Source organism: Gavialis gangeticus, unplaced genomic scaffold (genome assembly GCF_001723915.1).
Source record: "Gavialis gangeticus isolate Ggan-Ray unplaced genomic scaffold, GavGan_comp1, whole genome shotgun sequence".
Lineage (NCBI taxonomy): Eukaryota > Metazoa > Chordata > Crocodylia > Gavialidae > Gavialis > Gavialis gangeticus.
In genome coordinates this window covers 42,183,355-42,206,924 of record NW_017729027.1, presented here as the reverse complement: position 1 = coordinate 42,206,924, position 23,570 = coordinate 42,183,355, and the positions used below count along the sequence as shown (strand labels likewise).

The following is a 23,570-nucleotide window of genomic DNA, read 5'->3' as shown; positions in this document are numbered from 1 at the left end:
GTGTATAAACCAGGTTCAAAATGGCCCAAACCAGTTTAAGATAAACTGGGTTGAATGTAGTATCAGACCTAACTGATTTGGCTCAGATCAGTTTATGCATTGTCTGTCTCAAACTTCTTTCTGGTTTAAATTAAACAAGACTCCCCCCAGCATCCTGCCATGCTTTCTGGTCTGGGCACTCTGCTCCAGCCCAGGCAGGATGTCCCTCCCCCTCTGCTCCCCAGATGGAGCAGAGATAGATAGGGGTGGGGGTCTGGCCAAGGAAGGATTTAATTCCCCCCTCCCTATCCATCCGGCAGTTACCCAAATTGGGTCTGCCAGTTGCTTCCCCCTCCTGCTGCTCCAACTGGCACCGTGGCCCCTAAGGCAGAGGGGGGCAGGGAAGGGGGTCAGTCTCCCCTCCACCCCTACTGGCATCCAGGTCTGCCCCCCCTGTCACTGCCAAGCTTATTCCCTGAGGTGGAATAGGCCCCTGCTGTCCCCTTCACCGGACAATGGAGGGAGTAGGAATAACCCTATCCCTGCCCCTGAAGGGGCTTTATGGGCTGGCTGTGCCCCCATCAGACTACTGCAGTGGGAGGGGACAGGGCCCCTGGTGGGGGAGCACCCCATAATAGTGTCTGGGATTGCAAGCCTCTTCCTGGTGGGGGGTCCCACTGCAGGGTGGGCAGAGCTGCAGTGGGCTGTGTGCAGCAGCACTGGGGCCCAGAGCTGTGGTGGACTGAGTACAGCAGCACTAGACCACTCCCCCCCCCGCCCAGCACTGCTACCCTGCAGCACTTTCCTCATCCCCAGCACTTTCCTCGCCCCACAGTGTGCAACTCCCCCCCACAAAAAAGGGTCTCTTGCCCCATTTTGGTCACTCCCCCCTCACTGCTCCAGTGGCTGGCCAGCTGGGGGCATGACCAAATGCTGTGGGCTTGGCAGATCTGGCCTGTGGAGGGGCTTTGTCCAGGATGAGCTGCAGTGGTAGGGGAGAAACTGCTGCTCAGCACTGGGGAAAAAGCCCCTCCCTGTCCTGCTGCCAGTGCTTCCAGGTGCAGCTGCCTAGAGCTGGTGCCAGGCTGCCCTGTGTCTCTGCCACGTCACCACGATCTCTGGGCTCCCCATGGGGCAGTGGTGCCAGCAGAGCAGACACAGGACAGCCTGGTGCCAACTCCGGGTGGCTGTAGCAGATGCCGGCAGTGGAAGGGAGAGGGGCCACTTTTAAATAAAGCCATTTATTACCCAAGTGTTTTAGAAACCATATTTAGTATTAAGAACAGTTAAAAAGTCTTCCTATGGTCCAGACCTAGGAGTTCAAGCCTTGGTCCAGATTTAGCTGAAAGCCAAAACTACTTGGCTGAGATGTAAATGTTAATGGCTCCAGCAGTCCCTCAATATGAGGATGACACTCTTCCAGTAAATGAAACACGGCCATTCAACCTAGGATATAAAAAGCAGCTGAGCATGATGTTAACAATCTCCCTTGTGGGATGTTTGCTTCCAAATCTGATATGCCATAACCATGCCAGTCTGATAGGCCACGTGGCTTGGCCAGACTTTTGACCTATTTTTGACTCCAAGGTATAAATCCATAATTTTTTGTAGCTGAGAGTAACTGATGTACATAACTGCTTCTGTGCATGATTATCTTGATTTTAGAAATCCCAGGTATCAATTTAAGTAAATTGTTGCAAACATTTGGATTTTTAAATGAACTTTTGTAAATGAAATTTTCAAACATTTAGTTTGCAGAGGCTTGTCAGTGTCTGTATTTTTTTTACAGCAGGTTGGATTCTGCATTTCTTGCATATCCATCTCTACTGACAATAAGTTTTGGTCCATCTGTGATAAATCCCTACTTCTTTATCAGTATTCTTTTGTTCCAATTCTACAATACTACAGTTTTACAATGCAGCACAGAACTCTCCTAACTCTACCATCTCTTTGCCCTGAAACTTTCCTGAATACAATCGTCATAGCCTGTCTCTACATAGGTACAGTGACAAAGAGAACAGCACCACATTCTGAAAAGTATATATAGTTGCTTGATCCCTTATATATAGTACAATTAGCTCCACCATATAAATCCAAGTTTCTAAAATCAGCAGCTCAATCCTACTTGATGGCTGTGGCCATCCTTGTAAAAAATCTAGCTTGTACAGAACCCAAAATTTACTTCAGAAGATGTCTAACATTTCAGATGTAATAGATAATGTATTTTATTTTTCAATATGTGAAAGGCATAAATCAACAGCTCAGAGGTCTGACCTCCTTCAGTTCCACTAAACAGCATGGCACATCAATGCTAAAAGTAAACTGTATAGAAGGTGTGTCTACACATGTGCTTTAATGCATAGTAGACTATTGTACTGCGCTTTAAACTGTCACATAAAAAACTGTGACATTACACTAATGCACAGTAAAATAGTCTACTGTGCATTAAGCATCTCTAAAAAAGTGTGCAAATACTCTGCTGTGCACAGCCTAATGCACATTAATTAAGTACCTCACACTGGAGGTACTAAATTTTAATGTGCATTAGAAAAGGCACGTTAATGGTTGCAAAGACGTGCCTAGTGTAATGTCAACATTAATTACTTCTTTCCTGACCATTTTTGTCAGATGGAAAGAGATGAAAGTTGACAGCGGGTAGCAACTGAGAATCAATCCTGGGAATTAAGAGAAGCAAGGGTAGAGATGCAGACACAAGACAGCAGAAATAGAAAAAGTAAGATAGAGAAGAATGGAAACCAAAGGGCAGAAGTACTGACAATACACCCTTGACAGACAGAACATATTTCTAAATTTATACAATGAGGCACTAATGAGTCCACTGACATGCTACATAATTAAAATGACATACCACACTGCTAGAACCAGCAACATATCTAAAAATAATGAAAACCGTGTCAGTGCATCCAACAAACAATGAATATGCCATGGGTCAAATTAAAATTGCATTCGGCTGGCTCTACTGCAGGAGTGTTATATTCCTGAAGTAGATACACATACTTTCAGTTAAGTAGTTTTGGGGAACTTTTGAAGAGAGCTTGAGAAAAAGCCTGCTAACCTACTACTTTATTATACATTATCCAAGTGATCTCAATCAGAATTGACAGGTTTGGTAGTTTGTTTTTTTTCATCGTCTTGGTTAAAAGAACTGGTTGGTATCTCTTTATATTTAAGAAGAGAAAGGAGGTGGATACAGCAGACTCTATATGGAATAATATCTTTTCTGGTACTCTTACAGAATAACCAATAAAAGGATGATACCTGGGAAGATTATTTAATGCTCACATATAGTGAAGAGTACTCCTCTATGAGTAGTTGAAAACAGGCAACAAAAATTCTCTATATAACTTATCTAGATGAAACTGACTAATTTACAATGGAAATAAAGTGAACTTTCTTATACCAACAGATATTAATTCTTAAAATAACTTACTGAGGGACAAAATTAATTACCTGTCATGACGACTTTCAATTTACATATGGAATCAGAACTCATGGTAGAAGTCATATCTTTTATTAGATCAACTAGATTTTTGCAAAAAAAAATAAAAATAAAATAACTGCAAGCTATAAAAATAAAATAACTGCAAGCTTTCAGGTACAAGCACCCTTCTTTAGGCATAGGGGGAAAGACTGTAATGTTTTCCCAGGTAAGAATAAAAATTAATATTTCATAGGAGAGTTAAAGGTGTGTTAAAATCTCCTGTTTGGCACAGTTCATTTTATGCAGGTTCGGCTCAGAGAAAAGTTGGAATAGTTTTATTTACCTCAATTTTGTGATTACTTTTGCCTCCAGACCAATACAGCTACACTCTGGATACCTTAAATATACACACACACAGACACACATATACACACACACACATACATATATATATATATATATATATATATACACACACACACATGCATACATACACATACATACACATATATATTTGTATACATACACATACATACACATATACACACACACACATATACACACACACATATACATGTGTATATATGTACATATGTGTATGTGTATATATAGATAACCTGAAGCATAAGTTATAAGGTTGATGCAGAATTATAAGGTTGATGCAGTTATAAGGTTGATGAAGCAGCTGAAGCATAAGTTGTAAGGTTGATGCAGGATTTAGATGCGAGTTTTGTGAGTTTTTATCCATCATGCAGGTGGTCAGAGGATAATGGCCCTTCTTCCCTTGCAATCTTTACTCTTTAAATGCTTACAGAGTAAAGGGTTTAAGATGATAAGTACAAGTAGCAGAATTGGGCTCCAGTTTCATATTACCCATGCACACACCAAAGATTATTATTGAATTCAATGCAACAGTACCATTAAAAAAAATAAAAATAAAACTGCCCCCCTTAGACAGACTATGATAAGAATTCTATTTCATCTAGTAGAAAACCAAAATTCATTTTGTGACCAGCTCTAAGTTGTCTGACTAAACTGTAGGAGCAATTCCCTACTCCCTGAGTACATTTACATGCTCATTAATGCACCAATCATTATGGTGCATTAAGTTTAGTACCTGTAACAACAGGTACTAACTTAATGTGCCACCATCGGTGCTACTGCACATTAGCACAGATTAACTCTTTTTTTTGTGATGCTTAATGCCCATTGGACTAACCTACTGCACATTAATGCATTAGCATGGTTTTTGCCAGCCATGCTAATGTGCAGTCAAATTAGTTCAATGGGCATTAAACATCTCGCATAGATATGTCCGCTGTGAGTATATAAATCCCATTAGGCTTTGCATTCCCAGAGGATTAGGATCATCCCCTGAATATGTTTAGATGTTTCTCTGTTATGTTCTCAGAGCGAGTAATAAAACTGGTCCTACACTTTGATGTGCTCTATGTCCATAAATTTCCCCCCACAGTAAGAAGAACACAGATGGAGAAATAGGTTCACAGTGTAGTGACAGAACCATGCCTGCAACTTTCTATTGTCTGACACTCTTCTGTACAACACATTTCAAAGAAAAATGCAAAGCCCAACAAAAATATAATTCAATAAGCACAATGGTAAAATCACAACCACCATCACTCCTGACAAAGATGTGCCTGTGAATAAATCCATCCTTTTCTTTGTTCGAAAGTTTAAGGTTCTTCTTATTATTCTAAAGGCCCCATATAACTCTTCATCATACATGCCAACTAAGCTCACATTATATCAGCCTTTACTTCTCCAGAAATGCTAGCCTTGAATATTTATTTTCCTTTTCTCTTTTAAAGACATCTACCTGCAGTTTCTTCCATTCTTGTCCTACCATATGAAATACCTTTTACTTAGCTGATTCATAAATAACTCCAACTCTCTCACCTTTCAGATCTCAAAATTCACCTATGCCTATAAGACATAATGACACAAATAATGGGAAGATGAAACAGTCATAGACAGCAAGTAACATGTATTAAAGAATACTTTCAGATTATTTGAGACTCATTGCTTACATGGCTACCCCATGTTATGCTCTTCATTTTATTGCTTTACTCACTCATTCTCTAAAATTTAGATATTGTATTTTGAGGGGGCGAGGGTGTCTCTGTCTTTCTGCATTTTTTGAACAGCAATTAGTAAAATCAGACCAGGACTTCTTAGTGTGATCTCTCTTACTGGATCCACTGATAGATAGGGATAGAGTTGAACAAGCCTTTGAATGCAAGATTCTTCTTCAGGCATGACTGAAACCTGAAAAAGAATGGCTTCCTTTCAAAAGCTTGTCTAACTTTATCCCAGCTATTCAGTTAGTCAAATAAAATAAATCTCACCAAGAAACCATTTCCCCTTTCATAATTCTTGGACTATCACAGTTGCGACACACTCTAAATGAGACCCCAATTCTGACAGGTATTTGGGGTGATTCTACAATCCATATTAATATGGATTAAAAAGGAAGCAACCATTTTTATCACTTTGGGCACCTTTATACATGCTCTGGGGGGCAGGGGTACTTTAATTAGAGTGACTCTTGAGTGGCTCTAATTAAAGCACCCACAGCATCTCATGTATTCAGAATCCCACACTTCAAAATAGTGTTTGATAAGCTTTAGTTAAAGGGCCTCTACCGCCATTTTAAAGTGCGGAGACCCTGAGTACAGATGACACTGAAGATGCTGGAGAGTGCTAATTAATTGAGCATGCTAATTAATCAAGTGTGCTTCCTGCTTTTTAAAAGATCCATAAAATATGAGACCATACATCTAAAATTAAAATCAGGATATTTATTTGCATGTAAGAAAACAATGTGGTTTCTAGAGTAAATGCTTCTGACCCTAGTAATTTATTTATACTGGTCTTGTACTTTAAGAAAGTGTTAATTGAAATTATTAGTAAAATTGACATTTGGCACCTATGCAGGTGAAGAGTTATATTTTCTACTTGGGGAAATATAGTAGAGAAAGAATTAATAGTAATATATATTGGATTTTGTTTATAGCTGCAATATAGAGTAGGGAAATTGCATGGTGACAGAAGGTTTGACATGAAGTGAAGCTGGATGTGGAAAGGATGCAATAGTTTTGGTTCAGAATAACTAAGACGTTGCTTCCTATTATTGTTTTAAAATCCGGCCAGTTATTTCCTTTATTCTAGCTGTAACTTATGTCTATTCAGGAAGCCAGTTGCTGGGCCATTGTTGCAGCTGCTGGAAATTTTGGAAGATTAATTGAGAAGAATTGGAGCTTTCTTGAGAAATAGACCTCATTTTTATAGCACTATAAAGTATCTAGCATATTGTAAAAATACTTCACAGCATAGGAAAATTAAATCTATATTTGAACATGTTTGACTGTAACCCCCCTCTATTTTTACAATAAATTCAGAGGTTGGGCTAGCAATGTTATTCTTCTGCAAAATCTTCAGGAAAAAATCCACAGTAATGTACTTCTGATGGTCAACTAAGGAACAAAAATTTACTACTACTACTATGAATAGTAAGACTGAACATACTGATAGACCTGAGAAACATTGAAAGTGGTACCATTTATGTTTGGGAAAAAAAGTCAATTTACAATTAAGCAGCAATCTTTGTTTTTAAATTGACTAGGTTTTGGTGCTTTTCTGCTAATTTGAATGTTTTCTTTCATGTGTGTATCTTCAAAATCAATTAATAGAATCATAAAAAATAGGACTAGGATGGCCTTGAGAGGTCATCAAAATCATTTGTTTGTACCAAGCCAGGATCAATATTACTTATTTTTGGCAAACATTTGTTTAACCTACTCCAGCAATGCAATTGCAACTAATTCTCTAGACAATCCATTCCAGGACAATTATCCTTATAGTTAGGTGTTATTTTATTGAAACACTCTTTTTTGCATCATTACTTTTCCCAGTGCCAGCTGACATAGAGAATAGTGTATAATCTTTCTCTTTTCATAACCTTCCTATATGTGAAGACACTTATCATGTCCTTGCTTAATTTTCTCTTTTCTAAACTATACCAAAAAAATTCTTTCAATTTTTCTTTATACATCATCTTTTCTAGACCTCAGCCAGTACTTTACTGGCTCTCCTCTGGACTATCTTCACTTGGTTCAAATGTTTTTTGAAGCATGATGCCCAAATCTATACACAGTACTATAGGTCTCTATTCTAAGGCCTTTTCAGTCCTGAGTTCTTTCATAACACATATTCCAATATGCTATTTGCTTCTTTTACAACAATATAACATTGTCAACTCACGTAGTTTGTGACCCACCATAATCCCACATTCCACATAGCCACTGGTTCTCCATTTTTTTAATGAAGTTGATAGTTCAACCTAGCGCAGTACTTCATACTTATTTTGATTTAAATTAATCCTGTTCATTACAGATCTGTTCTCCAATTTGTCAAGATAATTTTGTGTCTTAATTTTGTTCTCCAAAGTGATTACAAACCTCCAATTTTAGAATCATCTGCAAATATAGTCTATATTTTACCATCAATATCACGATATTCAATAGTATTGGGCCTGGACTGATTACTGTACAATCCCACTTGATACAGCCTTCCAGCTTGAGAGTGAACCACTTATAATTGTTGGAGTAGTTTTCCAACATCTTATAGTAGTTACATATTGACTGTATTTTCTTAGCTTTCTTACAGGATGTGAGGTAGTGTCATGTCAATCACTTTCAACAAGAAAAACATCTTAAAGATGAAGGGGGGGGAACCTTTTAAAAACAAAAACATACGTAAAGCTCCCAATTAAAACATTCTAAAAATAATAATACCTTCTCTGTCACATAAAGCCTTTATATTTTGAGCTTGTTGTTTGTGCCAATACCAGCAAACATTTACATTTAATTAACAAGGTGTTAATTTCAGTTAACATGAACCCAAGCTTTCTGGCATAGGCAAATAAGAAAAAGGACATTCCATATTTCACCTGAAGCAAGTCTAATAGCAGTTGTGTATAATAACTGATGTTTAGTTTGTGAGCTGAACCCTTAAAACACCTCATGAGATGTTGGTCTCATAGCATAACAACCACAACAACGATCAAAATTATTAGTGGTGATGATGATGCTTGGATGTGACTAAAATATTTTTAACCTGAAACAAGACATTTAGGTATTGGATTTGTTCAACCTTTTCTCTCATTCCTTGTTAAAAATTAAATATGGCATTTTTTGAAACAGAAGTATTGTTAGATGAAAAACTGAAGAAAAGGAAGAAAAGGAAAATGTTAAAATGAGAGATTCTGATTTTTGAGCTTCCTCTCCACAAAAGTATTCAAATTAAGCCCACTATTTTCCTTGCCCTGAAGCAAATTATTGCCCAAATTGATCACTCACAAACAAAAATTTGTTCCACTCTCACTGTGATGGGATCTGTGTAGAAAGATACTGGTAATACATTGTGTTTTGTATCATAACACACAACTCTAATTAAGATATGTACCTTGTTTCTGGAAGACAGACTTAAATGTTTTTTGTTTGGTTTTGTGTTTGTTTTTGCCCCCCAGAGTTATGGCCCACGCTTTTTTTTCCCTTCACGGCGAGTCTGTTGCATAATGGCATCCAGCTTTTCTCTCAACCAGCATGCTGATATCAGTTGTGAAAGGGTTAACAGTGGACTCTACCCTTCATACTTGCTTGCTGAAATAGATAGACAGAAGCCATTGTGCAACACAGCATCTTCATGGTTGTGTTCCTGTGAAGAAAATGAGCCTTTCCTACTAAGGCATGCATCCCAGTTGTGGAGGGCTGATATTCTGTGGAAAGGTGCATGTGGTCTGTGACTAAGTATGATAAACAATGAAAGAAATGTATGTCATGTGTATATTCTGATGATGAAAAAATGACCCAAGAAATGACATGTCTGCATTCATGAAGGTAGATGACAAATTGATCAAATGCCTTTGTACATATGAATTTAGTTTTATTATTATCTGGTCAATTTCTGTCATCCTTGCATCAAACACACATACCTTAAGGTTTGTATTTTTTTCTGGCAGAACTGACAAGCTTATTTAAAAGGGATATAGAAGCAGCAATCCAACAGTCCAAGTTACAACTCCTGTCATAGCTATCCAGGGCTGAGCACATAACTCCCCAAGCACTGCATTGAAAATTTACCTGACAGTTAGGCCGTATTAGTGCAGTTTACTGAATGCATACTTAGCCACTGGGGAGGGAAAGCAGCTGCATGGTCATGACCCTAGCAAAGTAGTTTCCTACTTGATAGACAAGAAACATCTCTGAATGTGTGGATGACTTTAAAGTATGTCTACTAAAGAACAGTTAAATTCATGAATTTGCTGACAAAAGTATAAATATAAACACAGACAGCTACAGTACATCATTACTTGTCTTCCTCTTTCAAGAAGGCTTTGAATAATTTCTTCATTCCCTCCAAGTATTCTGCTAAATGTAATATTTCAATCCACAATGTTTACTCATCTACTTTTGACAACGTCAAAGATAGACCAATTACCAAGAACTGATGTCTATTAAAAATTATTTCAAAGTTAATATATGTTACCAAGTACAAAATTCTAAGTTTTAAACAACTATAAACATTCAAGAAGCATCAATATATTCTTTATGTTTTTTGTTCTTATATCCTATGAAGCTATAATCTGTATCTGGAAGGTAACAATAACATTCACAAATATGTTGTATCCTAATTAATCAAAACACCAGAGCTTTAAGCTGGGATGTGTCATCTAGTAAAGCTAGCATTTAGACAGCCTGTCAACTTTTCAGCTTCTCTCTTAAGTTGTTTTACCAAGAGTTTCTGCAACTGGATGAAAGTTATGAATCTACTAATACTTTATTTGCTGATGTCTGACATATTATTCATGATTACATACATATTTTATATAGAGGTAAGCTAACGTAGACATTAAATATTGCCAATTTTCCTAACAATTATCCCTCATCTCAGGCCTCTTTTCATATTTAAGTCCATGCATTGACCTTTATACTGTGTCTAATTTGACTTCTGAAGGAGACAGCTGTTTTATTGGTTTGTTTAGCCCACAAATAATCATTATGTGCGTGTCCACACATGCAGGCATGTGTGCTTGCAGCAGCACAAATAGGAGTGGCATAAATTGGAGCCAGGAATTTTTGCCTCAGTGTACAAGCCAGGACATGCACCTTGGTGTGGGGCAAGTTGTGCTACTTGGGGCAAAATAACCTGCCCAGCTCCTCCCGGATCTGCAGCCAGGGGGACCTAGAGCCTGGGGCCAGCACGTGTACTGGCCCTAGCAGTATAAAAATGTACCCTGGCAAGTAGCTCAAGAGTTTCTTGGGCCCTGCCAATTGGTATCTGGAGACACTAGCCCCTTGTGCCAGCTGGACTGCTGAAGCAACCCTAACTGAGAGTTCCCTGCACCCACAGTCTGGCAGTGGGGGCTGATGCCTGGCTATAACCTACTGCCACCTGTGAGGCTGAGATGGGGACTGCATGGCCACAGAAGAGGCATCTGCACTTCTGGGCCAGGTGCCAATGGACTGTGGTTGCACAGTTGGCCTTTGTGTGACACTACTGCCATGTGTGCTGCCACCCTGCCATTTGGGCAGCTATTGCCCAGAAGATGATGTTTTCCATGTGGTGGCTGCTTTGAACTGTCAAAGCACATCCTCCTGGCCCTTAGGGCCACAAGGTAAGCCACCTCCAGCCGGGTTCTGGGTACCAGCCCTGAACAGGCTCTTCTGCTTGGGTCCTGGCACTTGCCTCACTTGCAGGAATCCTGGTGTTCCCTATTTGAAAACTGCAAAATCTCTGATAAACAAATTCCAAATTCACTCTTTAAAATACCCCCAAATCCATGTTCTTCCACAATTAACACAAAAAACCATGAGAGAGAGAGAGAGAGAGGAATTAGTTGGGCAATATTTTATTGATATATTTACAATGTTAAGGCAATTTGGAAGCCTACCAGCATCTCTATCATCATAATAAAATAAATACTAAATATCTATATGTTTTGCTGTTTGCTTTTAGTTTTGTTATCAAAGAACAGTTAGAGCTCTACCTGACCCCTTCACTAACTAGGATGTAGGGACAACTGCCCCTGAAGCCACAGCTCCTGCCAGCAGGTCTCATCCTGTCTGGCAGCTGGGCATGATGGGTGCATGATTGGGGGGATGTGGGATTTGTAGGAGGGGGTGGGAAGGGGTGTGGGTGATGTATGTGGGTGGGTGTAGAGGGATATGGGGAGGCATGGGGAGTGCAGTAGGTGTGTGGGGATTGTGAGGGACTGTAGGTGTCGGGGGACTGTGTGGGAGGGCTGCTCAGGAGGGGTGGGTTGCCTGCTCCCCCACAGGGCACAGCCCCCCCCACACAGCACACAGACTGCCTCCCCACCCCTGCAGGGCCACAGCCTCCCCGCATGGTCCACATGCCCTCCCCCACATGCCCCACAACAGCCATTGGGGCACTCGGGGCCTCCTGGCACAATCCCCACACCCACTGCTAGGGAGCATGGGGCAGTGCAGCTCAGCCCCAGCTGCCTAGCACCTGGCCCTGCTTGTGCCACATTGCACGGGCCCAGTCTGGCTCAGCTCAGCATGGCTCAATGTGCTTTCAGGCAACTCCGGGCTATCTGAGTTGTCACCTGGGGTCCCATGTCACTCATGTGGACTGCCTGTTGTGTTGAGCTGGGTCAAAAGTGACCTGGCCTTATAGAATATGGGGCCTGTGCATGCAGGACCCAGCCCAGTGAGACAGGCAGTCCCCGTAAGTGGTGCGGGGCCCTAGGTCTCAGCCCAAGCAGCCCAGAGCAACCCAAAAGTGCACCACACCACACCACGCTGTGGGCCTGCACAGTGTGGCACAGGCAGTGCCAGGTGCCCAGGGGCGAGCTGCACTGAGGCTGTGCCAGGAGGCCCTGAGCATCCTGATGGCCGCTGCTGTTGAGCTGTGGCCCATGCAGGGGGGCTGGGGCTGTGAGGAGGGTCATGTGGAACCAGCACGGGGTGGCTGGGGGACCCACCCCTTCCAAGCTGTCACTCCCATGGTCCCCCGCACCCTCACAGCCCCCAACCCACTCCAGACTTCCTCAACCCTGAAACAGAGCCCAGGTCCAGGTCAGTAAAGCCTGCATCACTGATTGTCCTACATGGGCAGGCAGCACGCTGCAGCATCAGTGCAAGGGGTAGGCATAGAGATGCTCTGGCTGGCTACCAGAGTGTCTCTGTGGAGCCTCCAGGCACGGTCCTGGATCGTGCCCTGCCCTGTCTTTTTTCTGTTTTTGTTGTTGGGTTTTGTTTTGTTTTTTTTGGCAGGGGGGAGAGAAGTTGATACCTGGATGTTAATTTGGAGACCGTGCTGCAAATATGCAGCACAGGGAACATTTTTTTTTTGTTCCCAGGTTGCCTCTTACCACGTCTCAAACTGCTATGAGATGCGGCAAGAGGCATGTGCAGGCTCAACTGGACATGTCCTATGGCTTCAAAAATAAAGTTCTGACTTTTATCAATATCATGTTTTCACTATGTTCATGCGATGTAGTACCTTTTATCACAAATACTTCCTTCTCTCTACTTTCAGAATTACAAAAAAATATATCCCAAGTCTTCAGGCTCCATGAGCAATACCAGAGGCTTTTTAGCAATTTATTGCACAAACAAAGCAGCTAAAATTCTTGTCTTGCATTCAAATTTAAAAGGGAAATTGCTTACAATAAAAAGTTTTAGGAAAGAATTTGATGTTTTCAAGACCAAAGAAATGCACAAAATATTTGTAATGATTTCATCAAAAGTCCTTTAAAAGAAATTCCACAACAGTAAGAAAGGTAAGAAAGCAGTACTGGCTTTACACGTAGTACTACACATGAAAAAATAAATTCAGTAGACTGACAACCAAAAAATTGTTAGTAGTCATATAATCAATTTTCTTCACAATATCTAATAATTAAGAAAAGTAAGAACATTCAAGATATTTTTCCTAAATCACATATAAATACATTCAAGATGAAATTATATGCTGTTCTTCTAAGCTTACTGACAGGGTTACTTAGGGGTCTTTAGCTCTATTTTTGCAGTCAAACATACCTAACTTTTAGACACCTGGGCCCAACAATGGAATTAATGGCCCTCTTTAAGGTATATGACTTCTTTCTGCTCTCATACTCTTATTTTCTGCAAGCTCACAACCTAATCAATCAGCAATATTTTTCCCCATAAATTTATTTGGTTTTTTTAATGTACTTTTGTTCTAAGATTTCTTGCTTGGCAATTTCATCATGGATCAGGCTTCTACAATCATATCATTAATCTTGGAAATGAAGGTTTTGTAATGAAAATGGTGATATGACTTAAATATAGAAGTGGAAATATAACTGTTATACAGCACTCACAGCCAATCTGACTTTCCAAAACAACAATATGCTAGGAGTTCAGCAAAGACACACAATGTAGGGCCCTGCCACATATTCAAATTATTGCTGAATAGAAACCAACCATAAAGTTGCTACATATTTTCAAAAACTAACTTTGAACCTGGCTGGCACTTTTTTATAGATGGATGAATATTTTGTGGCATAGTAATCACATTGTATATTGGGCTGATCTAAATGTATTGTGCCATTAACTAGTTAATTGTGTGATAATTACTTTGCATGTGTGGCTGATCTAAATCTATTCCACAATTAACCAGTTAATGCATAATATATGTAACATGTAGCAGGGCCCTCAGTCACCATAAGTATTTCCATGGTCAGTGAAGCAGTCAGTAGGAAGAATCCTAAGAACCAGATGCAGAGACAGATGACATGTCCTGTGGCTCTTCAGTGTAACAAACATGTTCTATGCACAACTAGTGATGCTTTATGCCTTGATAAATAAAGGAAGGGAAGTTTTAGAAAGGTCACAGCAACTGTGGCAGTGACTAAATTAATGGTTAAATCTGCTTTTTTATTACATTTTGAGTATTGCTATTGATGAATTAGGCTGCAAAGATAAGAATTTGGCCAGAAACCTTTACTAAGTACAGCCATTGTTTCTGTGCCATTTATAATTGTTGTTCAGAGGCCACACCCCACTGAAGTATGTTGGAAAGTCAGAAACACTTTCCTAAAAGAACATATTTCTATAGATTGTGTTAAGACCTCTGCTTTTCATTTTCTAGACTCAGTGCTCTGTCAGTTGTTCTGGCAACATATTTAAAAATAATTTCTTGTAGTTGCTAATTTCTTCAATTACACTACATATTTTAACAAAGAGTCTCTAATTGTCATTTCCTGGAAGAACACATTAACCTCTCTCCAACAGGCAGTTTCATTTTTACTGGTAATGTTCCCAAAATATCTGGAATATATGTGCAAAGTCACAGAAGTTTCTATGCAAGGTAAGCATCACACTTAATAATAACACTTGTTGTAGTCCTTTTATAGTCCTTGCTTCTCAAGGACTGTGTACAAGTGTGTACTTGTCACACAGGTACCTAAAGCCTTTGGAATCTTGCCCTGGGCTGGGAACTAAGAAATCACTTTTTCTAATGACTAATGTTAATGTCTCTTTGCTGTTTACAAATCTTATTATGTCTGAAGGCTTCATGGCTCTATCCAACCAGGTGGACAAGTGTCTAAAAATAAAGTATCTGAGAGATTGTACATGGGCACATATGGATGAGCCAGGGATAGCATTAAGAGCCAAGTTCTGTGCTTAGGTCTTGGTCAACATCAGAACTGCTCACGCAAGCGGAACATGCATGCTCACACTAGTGGAAATCTCTCCAGACAAGGATTTTGACCCAGTTGAGAACAGTAGAATAGCCTGGTCAGGGATGGAGTGGGATAAAAACAGCACAGCCATGGGGTTATGCTGAGTGGCTGCGCTTTCCCAGGCTGTGCTAGGGATATATACAAGTGTTCATTGGGTTAGGTTAACCAATTTTATTTGCAGTTAACACATGCCAATCTAATTTTAGATTGGGTGTACCATTTTTAGAGCAACCCAAGGCCCTGAGAACATTTGCAAATCCAGCCATTTAAGTTACCCTAAACTCAGCTAAATGTAAGGCTTGTATGCACCCCCTGTCATCAATTACCACTTGACTCTTGTCTTGAACACTAAATATTTCAGTATTTTCTGTGTATACCAGTTCAAAGGTCAAAACACCATACCAGCTAGCTTATTTAATCTGCAGCTACTTCCAGTAAAAGAAAGACATAAAGAGACAAAATCACCCTGTTTTCTGGTTTGGTAGAATGGGCCATATGATTGCATTTCAGAAACAAAACAGATATATTGCAGATATTGATTTAGGCTGAGACACAAACATGGTTAATTAAGTATTATAATTGAAAGGAGGCTTGTGGCAAATGAGAGTGGAATAGCCCCCAAAGCCACAGAGCCCAAGGAAAACACATGAGAATGTCACAGATGGGGTAGGCTTTAAGAGCCAGACACCTCAAACAATGTACAGATAGATTTTCATTAAAACTCTTGTGGGAGTAGGCCCTCATTTCAATTCTTCTCTTGAAGATCAACATTTGCTAAGCCAGCCAAAGAACACAAGGATGTATAGTTTAGTTTAAGATGCTTGTGCAGGCCTTTAAGTATTATTACATGAGAATTCAATTTAAACAAACAAAAAGAGTTAGACCATTTGATAAGGAATATTAAAACCATTAGGAAAATAAATTCAAATTTGCAAGTAATGTTACTTTCGTTATTCAGGAATACTATGTAATTTTTTATTATTAATATTATTCCTTGTATTTGTTTTAGTGACGGTCAGTCAAACCAAAGGCTTTTATGCCTTATTACAAAAGAGCTCATAAGAATCTGATACCCTCAGAGTCTGGAGTGCCTAAAAATACCTACTTACACAACATTATATTGCCATTTCCCCTAGCTACATTGTATGCCTTGGTTGGAAAGGTTTAGTTGACAATCCAGGTTTGTAATAGCTAGTTTAAATGTATTTAACCCCCAGAGTAAGGGTCAGTTTTGTATGCTGAACTCCATTTTCTGTCCTTTTATGCATGATTAAATGGTAATTAAGTTTTAATGAAAAGTGTTAGGCTGATTACAATTAACATAATCGCACTAGTCAGTTCATGTCCTCATGTTCTACATGCTGTGCTGAGCTGGCAAGACAAAGGACCTTTAATAGGGTCCAAATGTCTTATGTGCTTCAGCCATTTACACAACTTTTATTTAAAGCATCTCTGCCTACAAACATAATGAAGAGCAAAGCACACCCAGGTGATAGGCTGTGTATAATACTGCCTACTATGTTATTTGAAAATTCTTGGATAATGCAAAACAACCTTCCAGACATTATCTTCCTGATACCTGTAAGAAACCATTCATCTCTCTGATTTCTAAAGGGGAGAAAGGAACTTTGAATACATTTATTGATTGAATTTCAGAAAAACAATTTAAGGGGTTACATCCTCCAATATGTTGCATCACATTGCTTTGGTCCAGCAGAACACTTCAGCAAAAACTGAACTGTGAAGGCAGTAAAGCTATTCACATGCCTAAAATTCAGCAGAGACTAACATGTTTTGCTGAAGCAACAGGGCCACAATGCTCAGGACACTGCAGGACTGAGCACAAAAAGACTAACTTTGAATCTGGGGTGCAAGGAAGAATGAATTGAATACATTACGTTATGCTAACATATATTAAATCATACTTTCTCATCCTTTGCACTTGCCACTTACGTAAACCAAGAGCTTTACAAGTAATTTATTCTTGACTTTGGCTGAAACTTCCAGTTCTCTCCCACTAACTCCAATTAATTCCAGTGAGGCACACACTTCAGTTGCCAGCATGATCACCAAATTGATCCAACAGAAAATTACACTAAGCCACAGAAATCATTTCTTGAATCCTAAAAGTTTAACCTGTCTTCTTAAAAATGACTGAAGGTCAACTGCTACTTTTGCAGAAAGGGGCATAGGTGAAACCTTATTTTTTCATTTATTGCTAAGCTAAAAAAGAATACTCCCACAGATATCTTAATATAGTATACCAGGGACTGGTGACCATTTTCAGGCTGTGGGCAAGAATAGCTCAGCTCTTACCTGACATGGGCTGAATTGCTTCAGCAGCACATCAGTGGCAGGGCTTTTCCTGCACTCTAACCAGAGCCACGGAGCTGGAAGCTGTGTCTGTGCTATAACTACATAGGAACTGCCTTTTACTCATTTTACCCAGTATCCTGTGTCATACAGTGACACAGTGACATACAGTCATTGCTGAAAGAGAGAATGAACTGGGTATGGCCAGGGCTTTTTTCACTGTTCCTCTCTCACTTTGCAACCTCTAGCATTTAAGGTCTAAATTCTGATTCAGAGGCTGTACCCCTAACTCCCATGCTAAATAGCTATTGATGCACCTTTCCTCCAAAAATTTGTTCAATCCCTTTTTGAAACTGGATAAACTGTCAGCTTCCACAACATCTGGTGGCAATGAATTCCACTCTAATTACCACAACTGGTTCCCACTGGTTCCCAATTCCTGGAAGAGAGCTACACTAGAACTGGGGAGCTGGAAGTTACTTCCACCCTGCTCTTGCTTCTTCCCATTCACACCCTGCCCACACTTCCAAGCCCAACCCCAGTGCAGCTCCCTACCATCTGGTAACTGCAATCATACTGCAGCCTGGGGAGGAGGGAGAAGCAGAGTGGTGGGGGCCGGTTGGGGGAGGAGGAGGGAGAAGTGGCAGCAGCACAGGTAGAGCTGACAGCTCCCTGAACACATCTGGAGTACTGTGTTCAGTTTTGGGCTCCCCACTACAGTAGACAAATTGGAGTGAGTCCAGGAGAAGACAACAAAAATAGGAGGCTCGGGCATGTGACTTCCAAAGAGAGGCTGAGGGAACTGGGCTTATTTAGTCTGGAGAAGAGAAGACTGAAAGGGGGATTTAATAGCAGCCTTCAAGTACCTGACAGGGGGTTTCAAAGAGAATGGAGTTGTTCTCAGTGGTGGAAAATGACAGAACAAGGAGAAAAGGACTCAAGTTACAGCAAGGAAAGTTGTGGTTAGATATTAGGAAGAACTTCCCCATCAGGAGGGTAGTAGAGCAGAGCAGGTTACCCAGAGAGGTTGTGAAATCTCCATTCTTGGAGGTATTTAAGACCTGGCTGGACAAGGCCTTGGCTGGGATGATATACTTGGCGATGGTCCTGCTTTGATCAAGGGGTTGGACTAGATGACCTCCTGAATCCTGAGGTTCCTTCCAACCATAATTTTCTATGATTCTATGATTATTAAAGGAATTGTAAACAAAACAGAAAGCATCATCATGCCCCTTAATAAATCCATGGTATGCCCACACCTCAAAAAGGATATAGAAGAACTAAAGAAGGTACAGAGAGCAGCAACAAGGATGATCAGTGGTATGGAGGGGCTTCCATACAAGGAGAGATGAAAGAGGCTAGATTTGTTCAGTTTAGAAAAGAGCCACTTGGGTTGGGGGAACATGGTAAGCGTTTACAAAATGCTAAATGGTAAAAAGAAAGCAAATAGGGATTTATTATTTACTCTGTCTCACAATACAAGAACTGGGGGTCATAACATGAATCAGTATGTAGTAAGTTTAAAACTAACAAAAGGCAGGGTTTTTTCTTTCCACACAGTGTGTTATTGAAGTGTGGACCTCATTGCCAGCAGACATTAGGAAGCTGATAGTTTAGCCAGACTCAAAAAAGGATTGGACAAATTCTTGGAGGAAAGGAGTATCAATAACTCTTGAGCATGGGAATTAGGGATACAGTCTCTGAATTAGAACTTTCTAGACCTTAAATGGTAGAGGCTGAATGTGATAGAGGAACAGTAGGAAATAGTCCTGGTCATACCCAGTTAACTCTCCCTTTCAGGCTCTGCTCTCTGCCACTGTGTGATACAGGCCACTGGGAATGACAGACCTATGGTCTGACCTAGGAAATGACAATTTTTATATCCTTATGTATGTATCCCCTCCTTTGATGTATGTGCAAAGCCATCATTAACATTGGGACTTTTGGTGTTGCAACTGTGTTCACTCATTGTTTGAGTGCTTAGCCCATCATTCTTCTATGTACAAGTGCAGATGCTTCAGACCCCAATATGTAATTCTCAAATTGTGTGTATGTATTGATATAATATCCAGCTGATTATTGTAATGTTATTTGTCTAGACACCTGCTACATGTTTACTCTTCCCTTAAAATATATATAAATAAAGCATATATATGAAAAAAGTGTATGGTGGTTTGGATTTCTCAGGAAACAAAATGATTGCTTACATAAAATGAGTCAAATATTTGATGCTGCTAGCATTGTTTGGTCTATAGATCCTAACAACTCACCAAAAATCTTAAGTAAATTGGATTTGGGTATATAATTATCTCTGGACAAAATCAATAAAGCTACTAGGAAAAAACCCAACACCAACAACAAAAAAACAAAGACAGTGTATTCTTGTATAAAAGAATAACTGGCTTGATTGTACTTGTGAGAAAAGAGGATTCACGTACTTGAGAACTGGATGGAAAAGCCTGACTTGCTGATGAAGAAGTCACTGTCAAACTGTAACGTCAGTGAATTGAAGGTGCTATGAATATCTTCTGGAAGGGCAGAACCACTCCATTCTTTTAGAAGAATACTGCTTTCAACAGGACCATCCCACACCTTCAGGATGTCATGAGCAACCTCAGTGTCAAAAACAATAAAATGCAGACTGCAAAAGAAGAAAAACACATGATACATGCACTGTATTGTATAGCATAGTCATGTTTATGAAATTTACCTTTGTCTTCTTTTTTTAAGAGATAAGAACTCTGAATTTTGATATGAACCAAGAGTTCAACTATGTTTGTTGGACATTACATCAATTTCTGCTCAATTACAATAAAATATTTTCAGCTTACTATCTCAATTTCCACTAGGTGGTAGCATATATATCACAACAAATCCTGTCAAACCTGAATGTGGGTTCCTATATAGAAAAAAATTCTTAACTGATCTGATATATGTATGTGTCAAAGTGATATAAGAAAAAAGTGAAATAGTACCAAATATGTTGTAAATGTGTTGTTTTATGCAGTAGAACTTACGTAAGTACACTATTTAAAAGTGTCCAAGTTGTATGCATTTCTTTTTATTCAGAGCCAGGTTATGCCACCCTTAAATTCTTTCTAAGGCAAATGATTTTTCACTTCCTTACTGAAGAAGGAAAACTCAGAAGTCACAAACTGGCTTTTAGAAAAGTCCTGTTCCACACTGCTCCCCTCCCCTCCTTTTCTACCTAGCTTTGCTGCGCTTAAAGGGGGCAAAGAACTCTTTCAAAGTCCTTCACTGAATCAATTAGTATGAAGGCCTCAGGCTCCTTCATCTGCCACACTTTCTTCTCATCACTATGCTATAAGAGTATACTTACTATTTGTACCCATACACCTTTCATGATTATGTGTCAACTTCAAGGTTTTGTAGAGCCAATCTTTTTGTTTTCATTTTCTCCTTCTCCCCACATAGTCTGCATGCTTACAGCCTTGTTACTGTTACACCTTATGCTGAGCTACACAAATGTTGCTTATTGTTAGTGCTGGCTTAGAGTTTGGAGCAGTCATACATTTAGTTTAGAAACCTTCTCTGTCTCCCACCTGCACAACTGTGACTTACCACTAGAAGTCTGCCGAGCAGAGGTAGGACTAGGAACTGTAGCTGTGAGTTGCCGCTAGAGGGCAGGTGAGCCAGGAGACACTTCTATCCCTGCTCTACAAGCTGGGGTGTGAGAGATCCTGGGACACTGGAGGACTTCAAATTGGGCGGCACATTTGTGGGGAGTGGCCACACCATAATGGAACAGTAGCTGGGTAGTTCAGTTCAGAGATAATGCTGCCCTGGAGTGGTGTAACTTTGAGTTGCATAATGAGTGCTTAAAACCAATTCTGGATGTGCAGACAGTCCAAGTGTTAAGAGCTCCAGGAGCTCCAAAACTACCATTTTACAAGGCCCTTATCTACAGTCTTTCTTTTTCACCTTTTTCTTGTAAATAACAGAAAACAAAAGACATTCATTATTAAAACTTATGTATTAAACACCAATTACAAAATCAAATAATCATGTTCCCATGTTTATTTGGTCCCATGCAGATCAGAAGTGGCCAACTTGTGGCATGAATGCTAAAAGTGGCACAGAAAGCCTCTGTTTGGGGCTCACCAAATCAAGGAAGGGACAGGCAACACAGCAACAGATAGGGTAGGAAGCAAGAAGCAGAACAGATAAGGCAAGGAGCACAGTGCAGGAAGCACAAAGCAAAGCAGCACATTGGGCAGAAGAAGGAAATTAGAGTGGCACTTGGGAAGGGTGATGAGACTAATTTGCAGCATGCCTGCCAAAAAGGTTGGCCCCCAACAGAACTGAATTACAGTTAGCTAGACATTTGCAGCCTCTTATGTAAAAACTTGACTTTGACAACAGCTAATGTCCTTTCCTTGACTCCACCACTGAAGACAGTGCTGAACCTATAGGTGGAACAGAATGCAGTTATTCATCTGATTAATACTATTAGTCACAAGGATTCAGAGATTCATAGATGTAGGGTTGGAAGGGACCTTGCAGATCTTCTAGTCTGAACTCCTGCCCTGGGCAGGAGAGAAAACTGGGCTCAAATGACCCCAGCTAGGTAATCGGATGATGTTATGCCAGGATTCCAGGAACTGCTTTAGTGTTTATTCACTTCCTAGCACAGTTTAAAGTGTTAACTTTCATCTAATGATAATCCCCTTCAGACATGACTGTAGTGCCATACTAGACTGTAGAGTGCCTAACAATCTTTGAACTATTCAAATAAAAGTACAACAGTAACAACAATCACCTGGAAATATTGATTTCAGATGACTCTGGATAAGACCCTAATATGTTTCTTTGTGCTTGTGCTGGGGCAACAGTGGAATACTCTGAAACAGCCAAGCTACCCAGTTCAGACATGAATATCTGAAGGGATGGCAGAAAGAGCATTATGAAAGAAATTTCCATGTCTCTGGAACAGTCCGCACCTGCTGGTCTAAAAAAAATTCTTCGGAGAAGGAACCAGTCTAATGTTGTGAATCTGGGAGATAATGTCTTAGTTATCACTTACAGAGTAATTAATAATCTGGTAAAGGTTACAAATTCATACTTTATAGGCCAGAAAAAAAAAACCCTTAGTGACATTATTTACTACTTTCTCTTTACTATATCAATAGTTTCTCAAAGCAATAAACTCCCTGAAAAAAACCCTCTTTTTAAACTTGCACAGTATTTTATTGTATCTAGTATTAGTCCTTTCTATGAGTTTAAATCTAGGAGTGACCACTAGACCATCTAGTCTGACATCTTATATATTACATCCCATTACATTCCATTTCATTGTGGCAGACTGAGCTCAGGAATTTGTATTTAATCTAAGCACAATTGTTAAATTCAGTCTATGTGTATACTGCATAGAGATTTATGAGGCTTCTTCTTCTCTACATAGAGATTTATGAGGAACTCTCTTCTTCCCTCCCTTCCACTATAAGAGAGGAGGTACTACTTTGGGGATCTTCCACAATATGCATTTCCTTAGCAAGTTAATAGACTTCAGTCTTTGAAACAGAAATATGCATGGTTAATGACACTGTCTTGTATGTACAGGTAAGCACATAACTAATTGTGCAGGATCAGAGTCTAAGAAAGGGAAAAGCATTCAGCTATAAAATATTGCTTTAAAATTTTTACCTGTATTTGCACTTGATTGGAAAACTTTGCACAAACTATTAAAAAAAAATTTATTGAAGAACTGAATTAATTGACTTGAACAATATCAGCACAGTAGGAATTCATTGATGAAAAGAGCTTACTGTACATTAACAGAAATAGAATTATAGATAAGTTATTTAATGTAACATTTAATTCTATTTCTGTTAATGTACAGTAAGCTCTTTTCATCAATGTATTCCTACTGTGCTGATATTGTTCAAGTCAATTAATTCAGTTCTTCAATAAATTTTTTTTTAATAGTTTGTGCAAAGTTTTCCAATCAAGTGCAAATACAGGTAAAAATTTTAAAGCAATATTTTATAGCTGAATGCTTTTCCCTTTCTTAGACTCTGATCCTGCACAATTAGTTATGTGCTTACCTGTACATACAAG

The 23,570-nt window shown here is 39.6% G+C and overlaps 1 protein-coding gene across 1 annotated transcript in view; it reads right to left on the bottom strand.

The window, feature by feature from the left end:
* CSMD1 (CUB and Sushi multiple domains 1) overlaps positions 1-23,570 on the bottom strand; it is a 2,474,714-nt gene that overhangs the window by 464,336 nt on the left and 1,986,808 nt on the right. The window contains exon 28 of the mRNA XM_019520340.1: positions 19,931-20,133. Coding sequence (XP_019375885.1) covers positions 19,931-20,133 — 203 coding nt within the window. The remainder of the gene's footprint in view (positions 1-19,930; positions 20,134-23,570) is intronic.